Raw genomic sequence first — 23,718 nt, 5'->3', positions numbered from 1 at the left:
ACTTTTTTTCTTTTTTGCTTCAGCAGTTGGACCATTCAATGGAAGCAGGTGATTATGGCACCAAAGAGCCAGTTGTGACAGCACAGCCATACTTTACGTTCGGAATCATTGCAGATATCCAGTATGCTGACATGGACGATGGATACAACTTCATGAAGACTAGGAAGAGATATTACCGGAACAGTCTGATACTGCTCCAAAATGCTGTGTATGAATGGAGCACAGAATCCGTCAAACCAATATTTATCCTCCAACTTGGGGACATCATAGATGGCTTTAATACAAAGAATAATGGTTCAGAAACCTCACTAGCCAAGGTTTTGTTAGAAATAGAAAAAATTAAAATCCTGTGTCATCACATCTGGGGAAACCATGACTTTTACAACTTCAGCAGGAAATATTTACAACATTCAAAGCTGAACACAAAACCACTGGATAGGTGCACAGGTCAGCTTGATATGACATCACAGAGCAGCCAATCGGAAGAGGAGACATTCTATGCTTACCATTTTAGCCCACATCCCAAATTCCGAATCGTACTGATAGACTCTTATGACCTCAGTGTTTTAGGGAGAGATCCGTCTCATACAAAGTACAAGAAATCCATGCAAATGCTTAAAGAAAACAACCACAACGAGGACTTAAACAGCCCTGAAGGTAATGATCTGTTTTCTTGGCCTGTGAAATTAATAAAGGAACAGAGCTGGCAGATTAGTAAATCATACTTATAAAAAAACATTCAGTTTATCCTTTTTCTTACTAATCGGCTAGATTACGAGTTTTGCGGTAAGAGCTGCTCGGTACTAACTTTCAAGTTATTTGCACCGCTCACTTCCCTACAGCGCTGGTATTACAGGTTTACAAAAACCCAGCGTTAACAGGCAAGAAGTGAGCGTAAAGCACCGCACTCTAATACCAGCGCTGCTGAAAGCTGCTTTGAGCTGGTTTTACGTGCTCGTGCACGATTTCCCCATAGACATCAATTGGGAGAGCCGGCTGAAAAAAAGCCTAACACCTGCAAAAAAGCAGCGTAAAGCTCCGTAACGCAGCCCCATTGATTCCTATGGGGAATGAAAATTTATGTTCAAACCTAACACCCTAACATGAACCCCGAGTCTAAACACCCCTAATCCTACACTTATTAACCCCTAATCTGCCGCCCCTAACATTGCCACCACCTACCTACATTTATTAACCCCTAAACCTAAATTTAACCCTAACCCTAACACCCCCTAACTTAAATATAATTAAAATAAATCTAAATAAAAATGACTATCATTAACTAAATAATTCCTATTCAAAATGAAATACTTACCTGTAAAATAAACCCATACGCCTAGATTACGAGTTTGGCGTTAGCCTTAAAAAGCAGCGTTGAGAGGAGAGGTCCCAACGCTGCTTTTTACCGCCCGCTGGTATTACGAGTCTGGCAGGTACAGGTGTACCGCTCACTTTTCTTCCGCGACTCAAGGCTACCGCAAATCCCCTTACGTCAATTGCGTATCCTATCTTTTTAATGGAATTTGCCCAACGCTGGTATTACGAGTCTTGGAAGAAGTGAGTGGTAGACCCTCTCCTGTCCTGACTCCTACCGCATTTAAAAGTCAGTAGTTAAGAGGTTTATGGGCTAACGCCGGAACATAAAGCTCTTAACTAAAGTGCTAAAAAGTACACTAACACCCATAAACTACCTATGTACCCCTAAACCGAGGCCCCCCACATCGCAAACACTATAATAAATTTTTTTAACCCCTAATCTGCCACCTACATTATACCTATGAACCCCTAATCTGCTGCCCCTAACATTGCCAACACCTACATTATATTTATTAACCCCTAATCTGCCCCCCCAATGTAGCCGACCCCTACCTACAATTATTAACCCCTAATCTTCCGACCCCAACTATAATAAATTTATTAACCCCTAAAACTAAGTCTAACCCTAAGTCTAACCCACCCCCTAACTTAAATATATTTTAAATTAAACTAAATTAATTTAACATAATTAAATAAATTAATCCTATTTAAAACTAAATACTTACCGATAAAATAAACCCTAAACTAGCTACAATATAACTAATAGTTACATTGTAGCTAGCTTAGGGTTTATTTTTTATCTTACAGACAACTTTGTATTTATTTTAACTAGGTACAATAGTTATTAAATGGTTATTAACTATTTAATAGCTACCTAGCTAAAATAAAGACAAAATTTACCTGTAAAATAAACCCTAACCTAAGTTACACTACACTATCATTAAACTAATTACCTAAACTACCTACAATTAATTACAATTAAATGAAATAAACTAAATTACAGAAAAAAAAAGAATTACAAGAATTTTAAACTAATTACACCTAATCTAATCCCCCTAATAAAATAAAAAAGCCCCCCAAAATAATAAAATTTCTTTACCCTATACTAAATTGCAAATAGTCCTTAAAAGGGCCTTTTGCGGGGTATTGCCCCAAAGTAATCAGCTCTTTTACCTGTAAAAAAAAAATACAATACCCCCCAACATTACAACCCACCACCCACACACCCCTACTCTAAAACCCACCCAATCCCCCCTTAAAAAAACCTAACACTACCCCCTTGAAGATCACCCTACCTTGAGCCGTCTTCACCCAGCCGGGCACAAGTGGTCATCCGATCCGGGGAGAAGTCTTCAACCAATGAGGCAGAAGAGGACATCCAGACCGGCAGAAGTCTTCATCCTATCCGGGCAGAAGAGGACATCCGGACCGGCAGACGTCTTCATCCAAGCGGCATCTTCTATCTTCTTCCATCCGACGAGGAGTGGCTCCATCTTGAAGACATCCGACGCGGAGCATCCTTCCAGCAGGACGAACTAACGACGAATGACGGTTCCTTTAAATGACGGCGTCCCTCGAATTCCGATTGGCTGATAGGATTCTATCAGCCAATCGGAATTAAGGTAGGAAAAATCCGATTGGCTGATTGGATCAGCCAATAGAATGCGAGGTCAATTCTATTGGTTGATCCAATCAGCCAATCGGATTGAACTTCAATCCGATTTGGCTGATTAAATCAACCAATCGGATTTTTCCTACCTTAATTCCGATTGGCTGATAGAATCCTATCAGCCAATCGGAATTCGAGGGACACCATCTTGGATGACGTCATTTAAAGGAACCGTCATTCGTCGTTAGTTCGTCGTGCTGGAAGGATGCTCCGCGTCGGATGTCTTCAAGATGGAGCCGATCCTCGTCGGATGGAAGAAGATAGAAGATGCCGCTTGGATGAAGACGTCTGCTGGTCCGGATGTCCTCTTCTGCCCGGATAGGATGAAGACTTCTGCCGGTCTGGATGTCCTCTTCTGCCCCATCGGATGAAGACTATTTAATAGCTATTGTACATAGTTAAAATAAATACAAAGTTGCCTGTAAAAGAAGAATAAACCGTAAGCTAGATACAATGTAACTATTAGTTATATTGTAGCTATCTTAGGGTTTATTTTATAGGTAAGTATTTAGTTTTAAATAGGAATAATTTAGTTAAAAAAAGTACTATTATTTAGATTTATTTAAATAATAATTAAGTTAGGGGGCTTTTGGAGTTAGACTTAGGTTTAGGGGTTAATAACTTTATTATAGTGGCGGCGATGTTGGCGGCGGCAGATTAGGGGTTAATACATTTAATATAGTTGCGGCGACGTTGGGGGGGGCAGATTAGGGGTTAATAACTATAATGTAGGTGTCGGCGATGTTGGGGGCAGCAGATTAGGGGTTGATAAGTATAATGTAGGTGGCGGCGGGGTCCAGAGCGGCAGATTAGGGGTTAATAATATAATGCAGATGTCAGCGATAGCAGGGGTGGCAGATTAGGGGTTTATAAGTGTAAAATTAGGGGTGTTTAGACTCGGGGTTAATGTTAGGGTGTAAGGAGCAGACATATATATTTTTTTCCCCATAGGAAACAATGGGGCTGCGTTAGGAGCTGAACGCTGCTTTTTTGCAGGTGTTAGGTTTTTTTCAGCCAGCTCAGCCCCATTGTTTCCTAAGGGGAAATCGTGCACGAGCACGTTTTGCCAGATTACCGCTACCGTAAGCAACGCTGGTATCGAGGTGAGATGTGGAGCTAAATTTTGCTCAATGCTCATTTTTCTGAGGCTAACGCCGGCTTGCAGAAAACTCGTAATACCAGCGTTGTCTTAAGTGAGCGGTAAGGAAAAAAGGCTCGTTAGCACCGCACAGCCTTACCGATAAAACTCTTGATCTAGCCGTAAGTTAGCTACAATATAACTAATAGTTACATTGTAGCTAGCTTAGGGTTTATTTTTATTTTACAGGCAACTTTGTATTTATTTTAACTAGGTAGACTAATTAGTAAATAGTTATTAACTATTTACTAACTACCTAGCTAAAATAAATACAAATTTACCTGTAAAATAAAACCTAACCTGCCTTACACTAACACCTAACCTTACACTACAATTAAATAAATTACCTAAATTACAACAAAAAAACACACAAAATTACAGAAAATAAAAAAAGACATTATCAGATATTTAAAGGGACACTCAATAAAATTAAACTTTCATTATTCAGATAAAGCAGCAATTTTAAACAACTTTCCAATTTACTTCCATTAACAAAATGTGCACAGTCTTTTTATATTTTAACTTTTTGAGCCACCAGCTCCTACTGAGCATGTGCAAGAATAAGTGTGTATGCATTTGTGAATGGCTGATTGCTGTCACATGGTACGTGTATGCATTTGTGATTGGCTGATGGCTGTCACATGGTACAGGGGGAGTGGAAAAAGACATAACTTTTAAAATTGTCAGAAATAAAAATCTACTTTGAAGTTCAGACTAAGTGCTATTGCACTGTCTTGTTATCTTACATTTGCTGATTATGCAAATCTACTGTGTTGACTATTCCTTTAAACTAATTACACCTAATCTAATAGCCCTATCAAAATAAAAAAGCCCCCCCAAAATAAAAAAAACCCTAACCTAAACTAAACTACCAATAGCCCTTAAAGGGCCTTTTGCTGGCATTGCCCCAAAGTAAAAAAAAATACAAACAACCAACAGTAAAACACAGTTTTTGAAGACCCGACATCCATCCTCAACGAAGCGGCAGAAGTCCTCAACGAAGCGGCAGAAGTCCTCAACGAAGCGGCAGAAGTCCTCAACGAAGCGGCAGAAGTCCTCAACGAAGCGGCAGAAGTTGGTAGTTTAGTTTAGGCTATGGTTTTTTTTTATTTTGGGGGGGCTTTTTTTATTTTGATAGGGCTATTAGATTAGGTGTAATTAGTTTAAATATCTGATTTCTTTTTTTATTTTGTGTAATTTAGTGTTTGTTTTTTCTTGTAATTTAGGTAATTGTATTTAATTAATGTAATTTATTTAATTGTAGTGTAAGGTTAGGTGTTAGTGTAAGACAGGTTAGGTTTTATTTTACAGGTAAATTTTGTATTTATTTTAGCTAGGTAGTTAGTAAGTAGTTAATAACTATTTACTAATTAGTCTACCTAGTTAAAATAAATACAAACTTAGCTGTAAAATAAAAATAAACCCTAAGCTAGCTACAATGTAACTATTAGTTATATTGTAGCTAGCTTAGGGTTTATTTTACAGGTATTTAGTTTTAAATAGGAATTATTTAGGTAATGATAGTAGGTTTTATTTAGATTTATTTTAATTATATTTAAGTTGGGGGGTGTTAGGGTTAGGGTTAGACTTAGATTTAGGGGCTAATAAATTTAGTATAGTGGCGGCGACGTTGGGGGCGACAGATTAGGGGTTAATAAATGTAGGTAGGTGGCGGTGATGTAAGGTGCGGCAGAGTAGGGGTTGATAATATTTAACTAGTGTTTGTGATGCGGGAGTGAGGCAGTTTAGGGGTTAATATATTTATTATAGTGGCGGAGATTTTCGGAACGGCAGATTAGGGGTTAATCATTTATTATAGTGTTTGCGATGCGGGAGGGCCTCGGTTTAGGGGTTAATAGGTAGTTTATGGGTGTTAGTGTACTTTTTAGCACTTTAGTTCTGAGTTTTATGCTACAGATTTGTAGCGCAAAACTCATAACTACTGACTTTCAGTTTACGGTATGGATGTTGGCAGTATAGGGTGTACCGCTCACTTTTTGGCCTCCCAGGCAGACTCGTAATACCGGCGCTATGGAAGTTCCATTTAAAAAGGACTTTTTGAAAGCTGCAGTAATTATGGTGCATTAAGGCCAAAAAAGTGTGCGGTGCCCCTAAACCTGCAAGACTCGTAATACCAGCGGTAGTGAAAAAGAGTCATAACGCTGCTTTTTCACTCATACCGCAAAACTTGTAATCTAACCGAAAGTTGTTTGCTTAGGGATTCACAATTGTAAATTATCTTTTTCCAAGTGTGGCGAGACCAGTGGTAGGTTTATGTAGTCACTGCAGTGAGCCAGACAATAATATAACTACAGTATAATATGAGTAAATACCGTCAGAGCATAGCCAGGCACAAACTGTCAATGCTTTCCAGACCTCCTTATGATGGTGTCTAAAATGGCATTTTACCAAGCAATAAACCTCTTACAAGTGACGGCAGAGAGCTGGCTTCTATCATTAACACCAGGTCCTTGTACTGTGGTACGATGTAGAATTTTCCTGGAGAAACCAGAGACTTCACAAGAAGCTAAAGACTGCTCAGACCTTGTACAGTTATCCATCCTGTAGGGTATTGTTAAAATTAATTGAAAATATAAAGTTCAAGGGAAATACACCCTACTCTTTGTTCTGTTTATCTACATGGGTACAGGCCTGAGAACCTCACCTAATCACCCCCTACTTTTTGTTTTGTTTATCTACATGGGCACAAGCCTGAGAACCTCACCTAATCATCCCCTACTCTTTGTTCTGTTTTTCTACATGGGTACAAACCTGAGAACCTCACCTAATCACCCCCTACTCTTTGTTCTGTTTATCTACATGGATACAGGCCTGAGAACCTCACCTAATCTTTGTTCTGTTTAGCTACATGGGCACAGGCCTGAGAACCTCACCTAATCACACCTAATCTTTGTTCTCTTTATCTGCATGGGTACAAGCCTGAGAACCTCACCTAATCAAGCCCTACTCTTTGTTCTGTTTATCTACATGGGTACAGGCCTGAGAACCTCACCTAATCACCCCCCACTCTTTGTTCTGATTTTCTACATGGGTACAGGCCTGAGAACCTCACCTAATCTTGTTCTGTTTATCTACATGGGTACAGGGCTGAGAACCTCACCTAATCACCCCTACTCTTTGTTCTGTTTATCTACATGGGTACAGGCCTGAAAACCTCACCCAATCACCCCCTACTCTTTGTTCTGTTTATCTACATGGGCACAGGCCTGAGAACCTCACCTAATCACCCCCTAATCTTTGTTCTGTTTATCTACATGAGCACAGGCCTGAGAACCTCACCTAATCACACCTAATCTTTGTTCTGTTTAGCTACATGGGCACAGACCTGAGAACCTCACCTAATCACCCCCTACTCTTTGTTCTGTTTAGCTACATGGGCACAGGCCTGAAAACCTCACCTAATCACCCCCTAATCTTTGTCTGTTTAGCTACATGGGCACAGGCCTGAGAACCTCACCTAATCACACCCTACTCTTTGTTCTGTTTATCTACATGGGCACAAGCCTGAGAACCTCATCTAATCATCCCCTACTCTTTGTTCTGTTTTTCTACATGTGTACAAACCTGAGAACCTCACCTAATCACCCCCTACTCTTTGTTCTGTTTATCTACATGGATACAGGCCTGAGAACCTCACCTAATCTTTGTTCTGTTTAGCTACATGGGTACAGGCCTGAGAACCTCACCTAATCACACCTAATCTTTGTTCTGTTTAGCTACATGGGTACAAGCCTGAGAACCTCACGTAATCTTTGTTCTGTTTATCTACTTGGGCACAGGCCTGAGAACCTCACCTAATCACCTCCTACTCTTTGTTCTGTTTAGCTACATGGGCAGAAACCTGAGAACCTCACCTAATCACCCCCTACTCTTTGTTCTTTTTATCTACATGGGTACAGGCCTGAGAACCTTGCCTAATGACCCCCTACTCTTTGTTCTGTTTATCTACATGGATACAGGCCTTAGAACCTCACCTAATCTTTGTTCTGTTTAGCTACATGGGCACAGGCCTGAGAACATCACCTAATCACACCTAGTCTTTGTTCTGTTTAGCTACATGGGCACAGGCCTGAGAACCTCACCTAATCACACCCTACTCTTTGTTCTGTTTATCTACATGGGCACAAGCCTGAGAACCTCATCTAATCATCCCCTACTCTTTGTTCTGTTTTTCTACATGTGTACAAACCTGAGAACCTCACCTAATCACCCCCTACTCTTTGTTCTGTTTATCTACATGGATACAGGCCTGAGAACCTCACCTAATCTTTGTTCTGTTTAGCTACATGGGTACAGGCCTGAGAACCTCACCTAATCACACCTAATCTTTGTTCTGTTTAGCTACATGGGTACAAGCCTGAGAACCTCACGTAATCTTTGTTCTGTTTATCTACTTGGGCACAGGCCTGAGAACCTCACCTAATCACCTCCTACTCTTTGTTCTGTTTAGCTACATGGGCAGATACCTGAGAACCTCACCTAATCACCCCCTACTCTTTGTTCTTTTTATCTACATGGGTACAGGCCTGAGAACCTTGCCTAATGACCCCCTACTCTTTGTTCTGTTTATCTACATGGATACAGGCCTTAGAACCTCACCTAATCTTTGTTCTGTTTAGCTACATGGGCACAGGCCTGAGAACATCACCTAATCACACCTAATCTTTGTTCTGTTTATCTACATGGGCAAAGGCCTGAGAACCTCACCTAATCACCCCCTACTCTTTGTTCTGTTTAGCTACATGGGCACAGGCCTGAGGACCTCACCTAATCAACCCCTACTCTTTGTTCTGTTTAGCTACATGGGCACAGGCCTGAGAACCTCACCTAATCACAGCTAATCTTTGTTCTGTTTAGTTACATGGGCACAGGCCTGAGAACCTCACCTAATAACACCTAATATTTGTTCTGTTTAGCTACATTGGCACAGACCTAAGAACCTCACCTAATCACAGCTAATCTTTGTTCTGTTTAGTTACATGGGCACAGGCCTGAGAACCTCACCTAATCACACCTAATCTTTGTTCTGTTTAGCTACATGGGCACAGACCTAAGAACCTCACCTAATCACAGCTAATCTTTGTTCTGTTTAGTTGCATGGGCACAGGCCTGAGAACCTCACCTAATCACAGCTAATCTTTGTTCTGTTTAGCTACATGAGCAAAGGCCTGAGAACCTCACCTAATCACACCTAATCTTTGTTCTGTTTAGCCACATGGGCACAGACCTGAGAACCTCACCTAATCACCCCCTACTCTTTGTTCTGTTTATCTACATGGATACAGGCCTGAGAACCTCACCTAATCTTTGTTCTGTTTAGCTACATGGGCACAGGCCTGAGAACCTCACCTAATCACACCTAATCTTTGTTCTCTTTATCTGCATGGGTACAAGCCTGAGAACCTCACCTAATCAAGCCCTACTCTTTGTTCTGTTTATCTACATGGGTACAGGCCTGAGAACCTCACCTAATCACCCCCCACTCTTTGTTCTGTTTTTCTACATGGGTACAGGCCTGAGAACCTCACCTAATCTTGTTCTGTTTATCTACATGGGTACAGGGCTGAGAACCTCACCTAATCACCCCTACAATTTGTTATGTTTATCTACATGGGTACAGGCCTGAAAACCTCACCCAATCACCCCCTACTCTTTGTTCTGTTTATCTACATGAGCACAGGCCTGAGAACCTCACCTAATCACACCTAATCTTTGTTCTGTTTAGCTACATGGGCACAGACCTGAGAACCTCACCTAATCACCCCCTACTCTTTGTTCTGTTTAACTACATGGGCACAGGCCTGAGAACCTCACCTAATCACACCCTACTCTTTGTTCTGTTTTTCTACATGGGTACAAACCTGAAAACCTCACCTAATTACCCCCTACTCTTTGTTCTGTTTATCTACATGGGTACAGGCCTGAGAACCTCACCTAATCACCCCCTACTCTTTGTTCTGTTTATCTACATGGATACAGGCCTGAGAACCTCACCTAATCTTTGTTCTGTTTAGCTACATGGGTACAGGCCTGAGAACCTCACCTAATCACACCTAATCTTTGTTCTGTTTAGCTACATGGGTACAAGCCTGAGAACCTCACCTAATCTTTGTTCTGTTTATCTACTTGGGCACAGGCCTGAGAACCTCACCTAATCACCTCCTACTCTTTGTTCTGTTTAGCTACATGGGCAGAAACCTGAGAACCTCACCTAATCACCCCCTACTCTTTGTTCTTTTTATCTACATGGGTACAGGCCTGAGAACCTCACCTAATGACCCCCTACTCTTTGTTCTGTTTATCTACATGGATACAGGCCTTAGAACCTCACCTAATCTTTGTTCTGTTTAGCTACATGGGCACAGGCCTGAGAACCTCACCTAATCACACCTAATCTTTGTTCTGTTTATCTACATGGGCAAAGGCCTGAGAACCTCACCTAATCACCCCCTACTCTTTGTTCTGTTTAGCTACATGGGCACAGGCCTGAGGACCTCACCTAATCACCCCCTACTCTTTGTTCTGCTTAGCTACATGGGCACAGGTCTGAGAACCTCACCTAATCACAGCTAATCTTTGTTCTGTTTAGTTACATGGGCACAGGCCTGAGAACCTCACATAATCACACCTAATATTTGTTCTGTTTAGCTACATTGGCACAGACCTAAGAACCTCACCTAATCACAGCTAATCTTTGTTCTGTTTAGTTACATGGGCACAGGCCTGAGAACCTCACCTAATCACACCTAATCTTTGTTCTGTTTAGCTACATGGTCACAGACCTAAGAACCTCACCTAATCACAGCTAATCTTTGTTCTGTTTAGTTACATGGGCACAGGCCTGAGAACCTCACCTAATCACAGCTAATCTTTGTTCTGTTTAGCTACATGAGCAAAGGCCTGAGAACCTCACCTAATCACACCTAATCTTTGTTCTGTTTAGCCACATGGGCACAGACCTGAGAACCTCACCTAATCAGCCCCTAATCTTTGTTCTGTTTAGCTACATGGGTACAGACCTGAGAACCTCACCTAATCACCCCCTACTCTTTGTTCTGTTTAGCTACATGGGTACAAGCCTCAGAACCTCACCTAATCCCCCCCAATCTTTGTTCTGTTTAGCTACATGGGCACAGGCCTGATAACCTCACCTAATCACAGCTAATCTTTGTTCTGTTTAGCTACATGGGCACAGACCTGAGAACCTCACCTAATCGCACCTAATATTTGTTCTGTTTAGCCACATGGGCACAGACCTGAGGACCTCACCTAATCACAGCTAATCTTTGTTCTGTTTAGCTTCATGGGCACAGGCCTGAGAACCTCACTTAGCTTTACAAGAGGAATCCTGTTGTATCTGTAATATGCTGCTCTGGCAGTTTGCCTCAAAGGACTTTACGTACTGTATACCATTGACACAAAACTGCTGCTATAGAATGCTAAAGACACGTGCACGCTCCTGAGCTCCTATCAGCCTTCTTTGGTAAGCTTCAAATTAAACGAAGGATACAAATAATAGAAACCATTTTTTTTAAAACTGCATACTGAATCATATAAGTTTATCTTTGAAATTACTGTCCTACTGTAAACTTTCTTTATTGACCTATCAGTGACTATTAATAACGGTCTTACAAGCTAACCGCAAATAGGGTTTAAACTTTTAGGTAATTTTAGTAGCCAATGCATTTTCGTTTCGAGCAGTAAAAAACTGGCAACTGGTGGATACTAGCGCTGGTGGTTAGTGGAGGCTGATGGGTACTGGTGGTTAGTGGTGAATGGTGGGTACTGGCAAATGGTTAGTGGCAGCTTGTGGTTAGTGACAGCTTGTGGTTAGTGGCAGATGGTAGGTATTGGTGGTTGATTGAATAGGTGTGACTGCCGCAGTTCATTGGCTTAATGAATCGTAGTATGCCATTTGTACATTAGGATCTCCCTTTTAATACATTTATCTAGTTTTCTGATAGTTTGCTGTGTAGTGCCTGAACGCTTATATATGCTTTACAGTGCCTATATGTTGTGCAGTGCTTATATGCTGATATATGCTGATATATGCTGTGCAGTGCCTATATGCTGTGCAGTGCCTATATGCTGATCTATGCTGTGCAGTGCCTATATGCTGATCTATGCTGTGCAGTGCCTATATGCTGATGTATGCTATACAGTGCCTGTACGCTGTTATATGCTGTGCAGTGCCTATATGCTGATATATGCTATGCAGTGCCTATACGCTGATATATTCTGTGCAGTGCCTATATTCTATGCAGTGTCTATATGCTGTACAGTGCATATATGCTGATATGGGGCGCGATCCGATATACGGCGTAGTTTTCGGCGCAAGCGAGGGAACCCGCGTCGCCCGCAGTTTCAGCTCGCAACTCGAGCTATCCAATATACAGCGCCGTCAGATGCTAAACTGGCGTAAGTCGGATAAACCAGCGATGTCCAGAAATCTGCGTAAGTACAAATTTCTGGAGTCGCCAGTGACTTACGGCACTTTAGAAACTGCCGGCGCCTACAAAACCTGACTAAAGTCTAAATCTCCCGTAACTGTCTAACACGCCTCCCAAACATAACCCGACACGTCTAACCCTCTATCCGCTATCCCCCCTCACTATCCTAACAATAAAAAAATGTATTAACCACTAAACCGCAGCTCCCGGACCCCGCAGCCACCTAATAAAGTTATTAACCCCTAAACTGCCGCACCCGGACCCCGCCGCCAGCTATATTAAATCTATAACCCCCTAAAGTGAGCCCTAACACCGCCGCCATCTATGTTACCTACCCCCTAATGTGAGCCCCTACCCTGCCGCCAGCTATACTAAACTATATTAACCAGTATCTAATCCCCCTACCCCGCCGCCAGCTATAGTATCTATATTAACCCCTAATCTAATCCCCCTAAAATAATTATCTCTATTACCAGCCCTTAAAGGGCCTTTTGCGGGGCTTTGCCCCAAAGTAAACAGCTCTTTTGCCCTATAACCTGCCCTCCCTACACCGCCGCCACCTATATTAATAGTATTAACCCCTAATGTAAGCCCCTTACACCGCCGCCATCTATATTAAAATTACTAACCCCTAATTTAATCTACCTACCCCGCCGCCAGCTATATTATCTATATTAACCCTAAGTATATTATAGTTAATATAGTTATTACATTATATATATTAACTATATTAACCCTAATTATATTAGGGTTAATATAGTTAATATAGTTACTATAGTATTTATATTAACTATATTAACTCTATCTAACCCTAACACCCCTAACTAAATTCTTATTAAATAAATCTAATTCATATTATAAACTAAAATATTCCTATTTAAATCTAAATACTTACCTATAAAATAAACCCTAAAATAGCTACAATATAATTAATAATTACATTGTAGCTATGTTAGGGTTTATATTTATTTTACAGGTAAATTGTTAATTATTTTAACTATTTATTTTACAGGTAAATTGTTAATTATTTTAACTAGGTATAATAGCTATTAAATAGTTATTAACTATTTAATAGCTACCTATTTAATAGCTACCTAGTTAAAATAATTACCCAATTACCTGTAAAATAAATCCTAACCTAAGTTACAAATACATCAAGTTCAATCCGATTGGCTGAACCAATCAGCCAATCGGATTGAACTTGAATCTGATTGGCTGATTCAATCAGCCAATCAGATTTTTCTACCTTAATTCCGATTGGCTGATAGAATCCTATCAGCCAATCGGAATTTGACGGACGCCATCTTGGATGACGTCATTTAAAGGTACCTCATTCGTCGTTCAGTCGTCGGCCGGGATGGATGCTCCGCGTCGGAGGAGCGAAGAAAGAAGATTGAAGATGCCCCTTTGCTTGAAGACATCACCGGATGTAAGAAGACTCTCTGCCGCTTGCTTGACGACATCGCCGGATGGAAGAAGACTCTCTGCAGCTTGCTTGAAGACATCACCCGGATCGGATGAAGAGTTCTGCCCGGCGGGGTGAATATAAGGTAGGGAGATCTTCAGGGGGTAGTGTTAGGTTTATTTAAGGGGGGGTTGGGTTAGATTAGGGGTATGTGGGTGGTGGGTTGTAATGTTGGGGGGTGGTATTGTGTTTTTTTTTTCAGGCAAAAGAGCAGTTTTCTTTGGGGCATGCCCCGCAAAAGGCCCTTTTAAGGGCTGATAAGGTAAAAGAGCTAACTTTTTTAATTTAGAATAGGGCAGGGAATTTTTTTTATTTTGGGGGCTTTATTATTTTATTAGGGGGCTTAGAATAGGTGTAATTAGCTTAAACATCTTGTAATCTTTTTTTTATTTTTTGTAATTTAGTGTTTGTTTGTTTTTGTAATTTAGTTTATTTTATTTTATTGTATTTTAGTTAGATATTTGTAGTTTATTTAATTTATTGATAATGTAGGTGTATTTGTAACTTAGTTTAGGATTTATTTTACAGGTAATTGGGTAATTATTTTAACTAGGTAGCTATTAAATAGTTATTAACTATTTAATAGCTATTGTACCTAGTTAAAATAATTAACAATTTACCTGTAAAATAAATATAAACCCTAACATAGCTACAATGTAATTATTCATTATATTGTAGCTATCTTAGGGTTTATTTTATAGGTAAGTATTTAGATTTAAATAGGAATATTTTAGTTTATAATATGAATTAGATTTATTTAATAAGAATTTAGTTAGGGGTGTTAGGGTTAGATAGAGTTAATATAGTTAATATAAATACTATAGTAACTATATTAACCCTAATATACTTAGGGTTAATATAGATAATATAGCTGGCGGCGGGGTAGGTAGATTAAATTAGGGGTTAATAAATTTAATATAGATGGCGGCGGTGTAAGGGGCTTACATTAGGGGTTAATACTATTAATATAGGTGGCGGCGGGGTAGGGAGGGCAGGTTATAGGGCAAAAGAGCTGTTTACTTTGGGGCAAAGCCCCGCAAAAGGCCCTTTTAAGGGCTGGTAATAGAGCTTATTACTTTAGGGATATTAGATTAGGGGTTAATAATATTAATATAGCTGGCGGCGGTATAGGGGGATTAGATTAGGGGTTAATAATTTTTATATAGGTGGCGGCGTTGTAAGGGGTCAGATTAGGGGATAGATAAGGTAGATGGCGGCGGTGTAAGGGGTTCACATTAGGGGATAGATCAGTTAGATGGTGGCGGTTTTAGGGGCACACAGTAGGGGGTTAGTTTATGTAGATGGCGGCGGGGTCCGGGAGCGGCGGTTTAGGGGTTAAATACTTTATTAAGGATTGCGGCGGGGGATCGCGGTTGACAGGTAGATAGACATTGCGCATGCGTTAGGTGTTAGGTTTTATTTTGCAGGCAGTTTAGGGAGTTACGGGGCTCCAATAGTCAGCGTAAGGCTTCTTACGGCTGCTTTTTGTGGCGAGGTTAAAATGGAGTAAGATTTCTCCATTTTCGCCACGTAAGTCCTTACGCTGTATATTGGATACCAAACTGCGCTGGTTTGGTATACCTGTCTATGGCCCAAAAAACTACGGGCGACGCCAGAAATATACACGCGTAACTTCTAAGTTACGCCGTATATAGGATACCAAACCAGCGCAAATATTGGCGTCGCCAGCTTTTGCGGGCGACGATTTTTATCGGATCGGGCCCATGTTGTGCAGTGCCTATATGCTGATATATGCTGTACAGTGTCTATATGCTGATATATGCTGTGCAGTGTCTATATGCTGATATATGCTGTGCAGTGCCTATATTCTATGCAGTGTCTATATGCTGTACAGTGCATATATGCTGATATGTTGTGCAGTGCCTATATGCTGATATGCTGTACAGTGCCTATATGCTGATATATGCTGTGCAGTGCCTATATGCTGATATATACTGGGCAGTGCCTATATGCTGATATATGCTGTGCAGTGCCTAAATGCTGATATATGCTGTGCAGTGCCTATATGCTGATATATGCTGTGCAGTGCCTATATGCTGTGCAGTGCCTATATATGCTGATATGCTATACAGTGCCTATATGCTGTGCAGTGCCTATATGCTGATATATGCTATACAGTGCCTATATGCTGTGCAGTGTCTATATGCTGATATATGCTATGCAGTGCCTATATGCTGATATATGCTGTGCAGTGCCTATATTCTATGCAGTGTCTATATGCTGTACAGTGCATATATGCTGATATGTTGCGCAGTGCCTATATGCTGATATATGCTGTGCAGTGTCTATATGCTGATATATGCTGTGCAGTGCCTATATGCTGATATATGCTGTGCAGTGCCTATATGCTGATATATGCTGTGCAGTGCCTATATGCTGATATATGCTGTGCAGTGCCTATATGTTGATATATGCTATACAGTGCCTATATGTTGTGCAGTGTCTATATGCTGATATATGCTATACAGTGCCTATATGCTGATATATGATGTACAGTGCCTATATGCTGTGCAGTGTCTATATGCTGATATATGCTATGCAGTGCCTATATGCTGATATATGCTGTGCAGTGTCTATATGCTGATATATGCTATACAGAGCCTATATGCTGTGCAGTGCCTATATGCTGGTATATGCAATGCAGTGCCTATATGCTGATATATGCTATGCAGTGCCTATATGCTGATATATGCTGTGCATTGCCTATATGCTGATATTTGCTATACAGTGTCTGTACACTGTTATTTGCTGTGCAGTGCCTGTACGCTGATATATGCTGTGCAGTGTCTTTATGCTGATATATGCTGTGCAGTGCCTATATGCTGATATATGCTATGCAGTGCCTATATGCTGATATATGTTGTGCAGTACCTATATGCTAATATATGCTATACAGTGCCCATATACTGTGCAGTGCATATATGCTGTGCAGTGCCTATATGCTGATATATGCTGTGCAGTACCTATATGCTGATATATGCTATACAGTGCATGTAAACTGTTATATACTGTGCAGTGCCTATATGCTGATATATGCTATACAGTGTTTATATGCTGATATATGCTATACAGTGCCTATATGCTGTGCAGTGCCTATATGCTGATATATGCTGTGCAGTGCCTATATGCTGTGCAGTGTCTATATGCTGATATATGCTGTGCAGTGCCTAAATACTGTGCAGTGTCTATATGCTGATATATGCTATAGAGTTCCTATATTCTGTGCAGTGCCTATATGCTGATATATGCTGTGCAGTGCCTATATGCGGTGCAGTGCCTATATGCTGATATATGCTGTGCAGTGCCTATATGCTGATATATGCTGTGCAGTGCCTATATGCTGATATATGCTGTGCAGTGCCTATATTCTGATATATGCTATACAGTGTCTATATGCTGATATATGCTGTGCAGTGCCTATATTCTGATATATGTTATACAGTGTCTATATGCTGATATATTCCATACAGTGCCTATATGATGTGCAGTGCCTTATGCTGATATATGCTATACAGTCACTATATGCTGTGCAGTGTCCATATGCTGATATATGCTATACAGTGCCTATATGCTGTGCAGTGTCTATATACTGATATATGATGTGCAGTGCCTATATGCTGTGCAGTGTCTATATGCTGATATATGCTATACAGTGCCTATATACTGTGCAGTACCTATATGTTGATATATGCTATACAGTGCCTATATGCTGTGCAGTGTCTATATGCTGACATTTGCTATACTGTGCCTATATGCTGTGCAGTGTCTATATGCTAATATATGCTATTCAGTGCCTATATGCTATCCAGTGTCTATATGCTGATATATGATATACAGTGCCTATATGCTGTGCAATGTCTGTATGCTGTGCAGTGTCTATATGCTGATATAAGCTATACAGTGCCTATATGCTTTGCAGTGTCTGTATGCTGTGCAGTGCCTATATGCTGTTATATGCTGTGCAGTGCCTATATGCTGATATATGCTATACAGCCTATACACTAATATATGTTGTGCAGAGCCTATATGCTGTACAGTGCCTTTATGCTGATATATGCTATACAGTGCCTATATGTAAGCAGTGCCTATATGTTGTGCAGTGTCTAAATGCTGATATATGCTGTGCAGTGTCTAAATGCTGATATATGCTATACAGTGCCTATATGCTGTGCAGTGTCTATATGCTGATATATGCTATACAGTGCCTATATGTTGTGCAGTGTCTGAATGCTGATATATGCTATACAGTGCCTATATGCTGTGCAGTGTCTATATGCTGATATATGATGTGCAGTGCCTATATGCTGTGCAGTGTCTATATGCTGATATATGCTATACAGTGCCTATATATGATGTGCAGTGCCTATATGCTGTGCAGTGTCTATATGCTGAATGTGACAGACCCTTCTGTCAGTACTGAAGGAGTTAACTGTGTTCAGCTTTAAGAAGCTAATTTCTAACGGCAAGGTTACTAGCCTCAGCTATTGTGTACTGTCATTAAAGTTAGTGATAAACATTCCATTGTTCAATCACCTCCAGAGAGCAGACGCCTAGGTGATAAGAAAAGCCAAGTGTGTGTCTTGTGTTTAAGTTGTTATCAGCTTGAGCAAGGTATTCTATTGTATCATGTCAAAGGGCGTGTTCCTTCCATCTAATGTACAACATTCTTTCAACCCCCCATCTGGGGTCTGACCTGCATAAATACTGGGCATATGGCCCTTAATAAAGTTCACTTTGTTTTACCTTGATATATGCTATACAGTGCCTATATGCTGTGCAGTGTCTATATACTGATATATGCTGTGCAGTGCCTATATGCTGTGCAGTGTCTATATGCTGATATATGCTATACAGTGCCTATATACTGTGCAGTACCTATATGTTGATATATGCTATACAGTGCCTATATGCTGTGCAGTGTCTATATGCTGACATTTGCTATACCGTGCCTATATGCTGTGCAGTGTTTATATGCTAATATATGCTATACAGTGCCTATATGCTATCCAGTGTCTATATGCTGATATATGATATACAGTGCCTATATGCTGTGCAATGTCTGTATGCTGTGCAGTGTCTATATGCTGATATAAGCTATACAGTGCCTATATGCTTTGCAGTGTCTGTATGCTGTGCAGTGCCTATATGCTGTTATATGCTGTGCATATAACAGCAATATGACGTCATCCAAGATGGATGTATAGGCTGCTATACAGCCTATACACTAATATATGTTGTGCAGAGCCTATATGCTGTACAGTGCCTTTATGCTGATATATGCTATACAGTGCCTATATGCTAAGCAGTGCCTATATGTTGTGCAGTGTCTAAATGCTGATATATGCTATACAGTGCCTATATGCTGTGCAGTGTCTAAATGCTGATATATGCTATACAGTGCCAATATGCTGTGCAGTGTCTATATGCTGATATATGCTATACAGTGCCTATATGTTGTGCAGTGTCTAAATGCTGATATATGCTATACAGTGCCTATATGCTGTGCAGTGTCTATATGCTGATATATGATGTGCAGTGCCTATATGCTGTGCAGTGTCTATATGCTGATATATGCTATACAGTGCCTATATATGATGTGCAGTGCCTATATGCTGTGCAGTGTCTATATGCTGATTGTGACAGACCCTTCTGTCAGTACTGAAGGAGTTAACTGTGTTCAGCTTTAAGAAGCTAATTTCTAACGACAAGGTTACTAGCCTCAGCTATTGTGTACTGTCATTAAAGTTAGTGATAAACATTCCATTGTTCAATCACCTCCAGAGAGCAGACGCCTAGGTGATAAGAAAAGCCAAGTGTGTGTCTTGTGTTTAAGTTGTTATCAGCTTGAGCAAGGTATTCTATTGTATCATGTCAAAGGGCGTGTTCCTTCCATCTAATGTACAACATTCTTTCAACCCCCCATCTGGGGTCTGACCTGCATAAATACTGGGCATATGGCCCTTAATAAAGTTCACTTTGTTTTACCTTGAATGTGGAGCCTGGTCTCATGTTTGAGGGGGGAAACAGATTGGGGTTGTGAATTGCTGATTCCCTATTCAGGACATTGTTCCCTGGTGTTAACCCTTGGTATCCTGTTGGTACCGTAACACTGATATATGCTGTGCAGTGCCTATATGCTGTGCAGTGCCTATATTCTGTGCAGTGCCTATATGCTAAGCAGTGCATATACACTGTGCAGTGTCTATATGCTGATATACGCTATACAGTGCCTATATGTTATGCAGTGTCTATATGCTGATATATGCTATACAGGGCCTATATGCTGTGCAGTGTCTATATGCTGATATATGCTATACAGTGCCTATGTGCTTTGCAGTGTCTATATGCTGATATATGCTATACAGTGCCTATGTGCTATGCAGTGTCTATATGCTGATATATGCTGTGCAGTGTCTGTATGCTGTGCAGTGTCTATATGCTGATATATGCTGTGCAGTGTCTGTATGCTGTGCAGTGCCCTTATGCTGATATATGCTGTGCAGTGCCTTTATGCTGATATATGATGTGCAGTGTCTATATGCTGATATATGCTATACAGTGCCTATATGCTGTGCAGTGCCTATATGCAGATATATGCTGTGCAGTGTCTATATGCTGATATATGCTGTGCAGTGCCTATATGCTATACAGTATCTATATGCTTATATATGCTGTGCAGTGCCTATATGCTCTGCAGTGCCTATATGCTGTTATATGCTGTGCAATGTCTATATGCTGATATATGCTATACAGTGCCTATATTCTGTGCAGTGACTATATGCTGATATATGCTATACAGTGCCTATATGCTGTGCAGTGCCTATATGCTGATATATGCTATACAGTGCCTATATGCTGTGCAGTGCCTATATGCTGATATATGCTATACAGTGCCTAAATGCTGTGCAGTGCCTATATGCTGTGCAGTGCCTTTATGTGGATATATGCTATACAGTGCATATATGCTGTGCAGTGTCTATATGCTGATATATGCTGTGCAGTGCCTAAATGCTGTGCAGTGTCTATATGCTGATATATGCTATACAGTGCCTATATGCTGATATATGCTATACAGTGCCTATATGCTGTGCAGTGTCTATATGCTGATATATGCTGTGCAGTACCTAAATGTTGTGAAGTGTCTATATGCTTATATATGCTGTGCAGTGCCTAAATGCTGTGCAGTGTCTATATGCTGATATATGCTGTGCAGTGCCTAAATGCTGTGCAGTGTCTATATGCTGATATGTTATACAGTGCATATATGCTGTGCAGTGTCTATATGCTGATATATGCTATACAGTGCCTATATGTTGTGCAGTGTCTATATGCTGATATATGCTGTGCAGTGCCTAAATGCTGTGCAGTGCCTATATGCTGATATATGCTATACAGTGCCCATATGCTGTGCAGTGCCTATATGCTGTGCAGTGTCTATATGCTGATATATGCTATACAGTGCATATATGCTGTGCAGTGCCTATATGCTGATATATGCTGTGCAGTGCCTATATGCTGTGCAGTGCCTATATGCTGATATATGCTGTGCAGTGCCTAAATGCTGTGCAGTGTCTATATGCTATACAGTGCATATATGCTGTGAAGTGCCTATATGCTGATATATGCTATACAGTGCCTATATGCTGTGCAGTGCCTATATGCTGATATATGTTGTGCAGTGCCTATATGTTGTGCAGTGCCTATATACTGATATATGCTGTGCAGTGCCTATATGCTGTACAGTGCATATATGCTGATATATGCTGTGCAGTGCCTACATGCTGTACAGTGCCTATATGCTGATATATGCTGTGCAGTGCATATACACTGTGCAGTGTCTATATGCTGTGCAGTGCCTATATGCTGTGCAGTGCCTGTACGTTGATATATGCTGAGCAGTGCCTATATGCTGTGCAGTGCCTGTATGATGATATATGCTATACAATGCCTATATCCTGTGTAGTGCCTAAATGCTGTGCAGTGTCTATATGCTGATATATGCTATACAGTGCATATATGCTGTGCAGTGCCTATATGCTATGCAGTGCCTATATGCTGATATATGCTATACAGTGCCTATATGCTGGTCATTGCCTATATGCGGATATATGCTATACAGTGTCTATATGCTGTGCAGTGCCTATATGCTGATATATGCTGTGCAGTGCATATACACTGTGCAGTGTCTATATGCTGATATATGATATACAGTGCCTATATGCTGTGCAGTGCCTATATGCTGTGCAGTGCCTGTACGCTGATATATGCTATACAGTGCCTATATGCTGTGCAGTGCCTATATGCTGATATATGCTATACAGTGCCTAAATGCTGTGCAGTGTCTATATGCTGATATATGCTGTGCAGTGTCTATATGCTGATATGTTATACAGTGCATATATGCTGTGCAGTGTCTATATGATGATATAAGCTATACAGTGCCTATATGCTGTGCAGTGTCTATATGCTGATATATGCTGTGCAGTGCCTAAATGCTGTGCAGTGTCTATATGCTGATATATGCTATACAGTGCCCATATGCTGTGCAGTGCCTATATGCTGTGCAGTGTCTATATGCTGATATATGCTATACAGTGCCTATATGCTGTGCAGTGCCTATATGCTGATATATGCTGTGCAGTGCCTATATGCTGTGCAGTGCCTATATGCTGATATATGCTGTGCAGTGTCTATATGCTATACAGTGCCTATATGCTGTTCAGTGCCTATATGCTGATATATGCTATACAGTGCCTATATGCTGTGCAGTGCCTATATGCTGATATATGTTGTGCAGTGCCTATATGTTGTGCAGTGCCTATATGCTGATATATGCTGTGCAGTGCCTATATGCTGTACAGTGCATATATGCTGATATATGCTGTGCAGTGCCTACATGCTGTACAGTGCCTATATGCTGATATATGCTGTGCAGTGCATATACACTGTGCAGTGTCTATATGCTGTGCAGTGCCTATATGCTGTGCAGTGCCTGTACGCTGATATATGCTGTGCAGTGCCTATATGCTGTGCAGTGCCTGTATGATGATATATGCTATACAATGCCTATATCCTGTGTAGTGCCTAAATGCTGTGCAGTGTCTATATGCTGATATATGCTATACAGTGCATATATGCTGTGCAGTGCCTATATGCTATGCAGTGCCTATATGCTGATATATGCTATACAGTGCCTATATACTGGTCATTGCCTATATGCGGATATATGCTATACAGTGTCTATATGCTGTGCAGTGCCTATATGCTGATATATGCTGTGCAGTGCATATACACTGTGCAGTGTCTATATGCTGATATATGATATACAGTGCCTATATGCTGTGCAGTGCCTATATGCTGTGCAGTGCCTGTACGCTGATATATGCTATACAGTGCCTATATGCTGTGCAGTGCCTATATGCTGATATATGCTATACAGTGCCTAAATGCTGTGCAGTGTCTATATGCTGATATATGCTGTGCAGTGCCTAAATGCTGTGCAGTGTCTATATGCTGATATGTTATACAGTGCATATATGCTGTGCAGTGTCTATATGCTGATATATGCTATACAGTGCCTATATGCTGTGCAGTGTCTATATGCTGATATATGTTGTGCAGTGCCTAAATGCTGTGC

The 23,718-nt window shown here is 40.7% G+C and overlaps 1 protein-coding gene across 2 annotated transcripts in view; it reads left to right on the top strand.

Annotated features, from left to right (window-relative positions):
* MAP2K4 (mitogen-activated protein kinase kinase 4) overlaps positions 1–23,718 on the top strand; it is a 1,109,040-nt gene that overhangs the window by 55,382 nt on the left and 1,029,940 nt on the right. For both annotated transcript variants that reach the window (XM_053710735.1, XM_053710724.1), the window contains exon 3: positions 24–657. In XM_053710735.1, the coding sequence (XP_053566710.1) occupies positions 24–657 (634 nt within the window). The remainder of the gene's footprint in view (positions 1–23; positions 658–23,718) is intronic.

Source organism: Bombina bombina, chromosome 1, assembly GCF_027579735.1.
Source record: "Bombina bombina isolate aBomBom1 chromosome 1, aBomBom1.pri, whole genome shotgun sequence".
NCBI classification, from domain to species: domain Eukaryota; kingdom Metazoa; phylum Chordata; class Amphibia; order Anura; family Bombinatoridae; genus Bombina; species Bombina bombina.
This window is presented reverse-complemented; position numbering and strand designations above follow the sequence as displayed.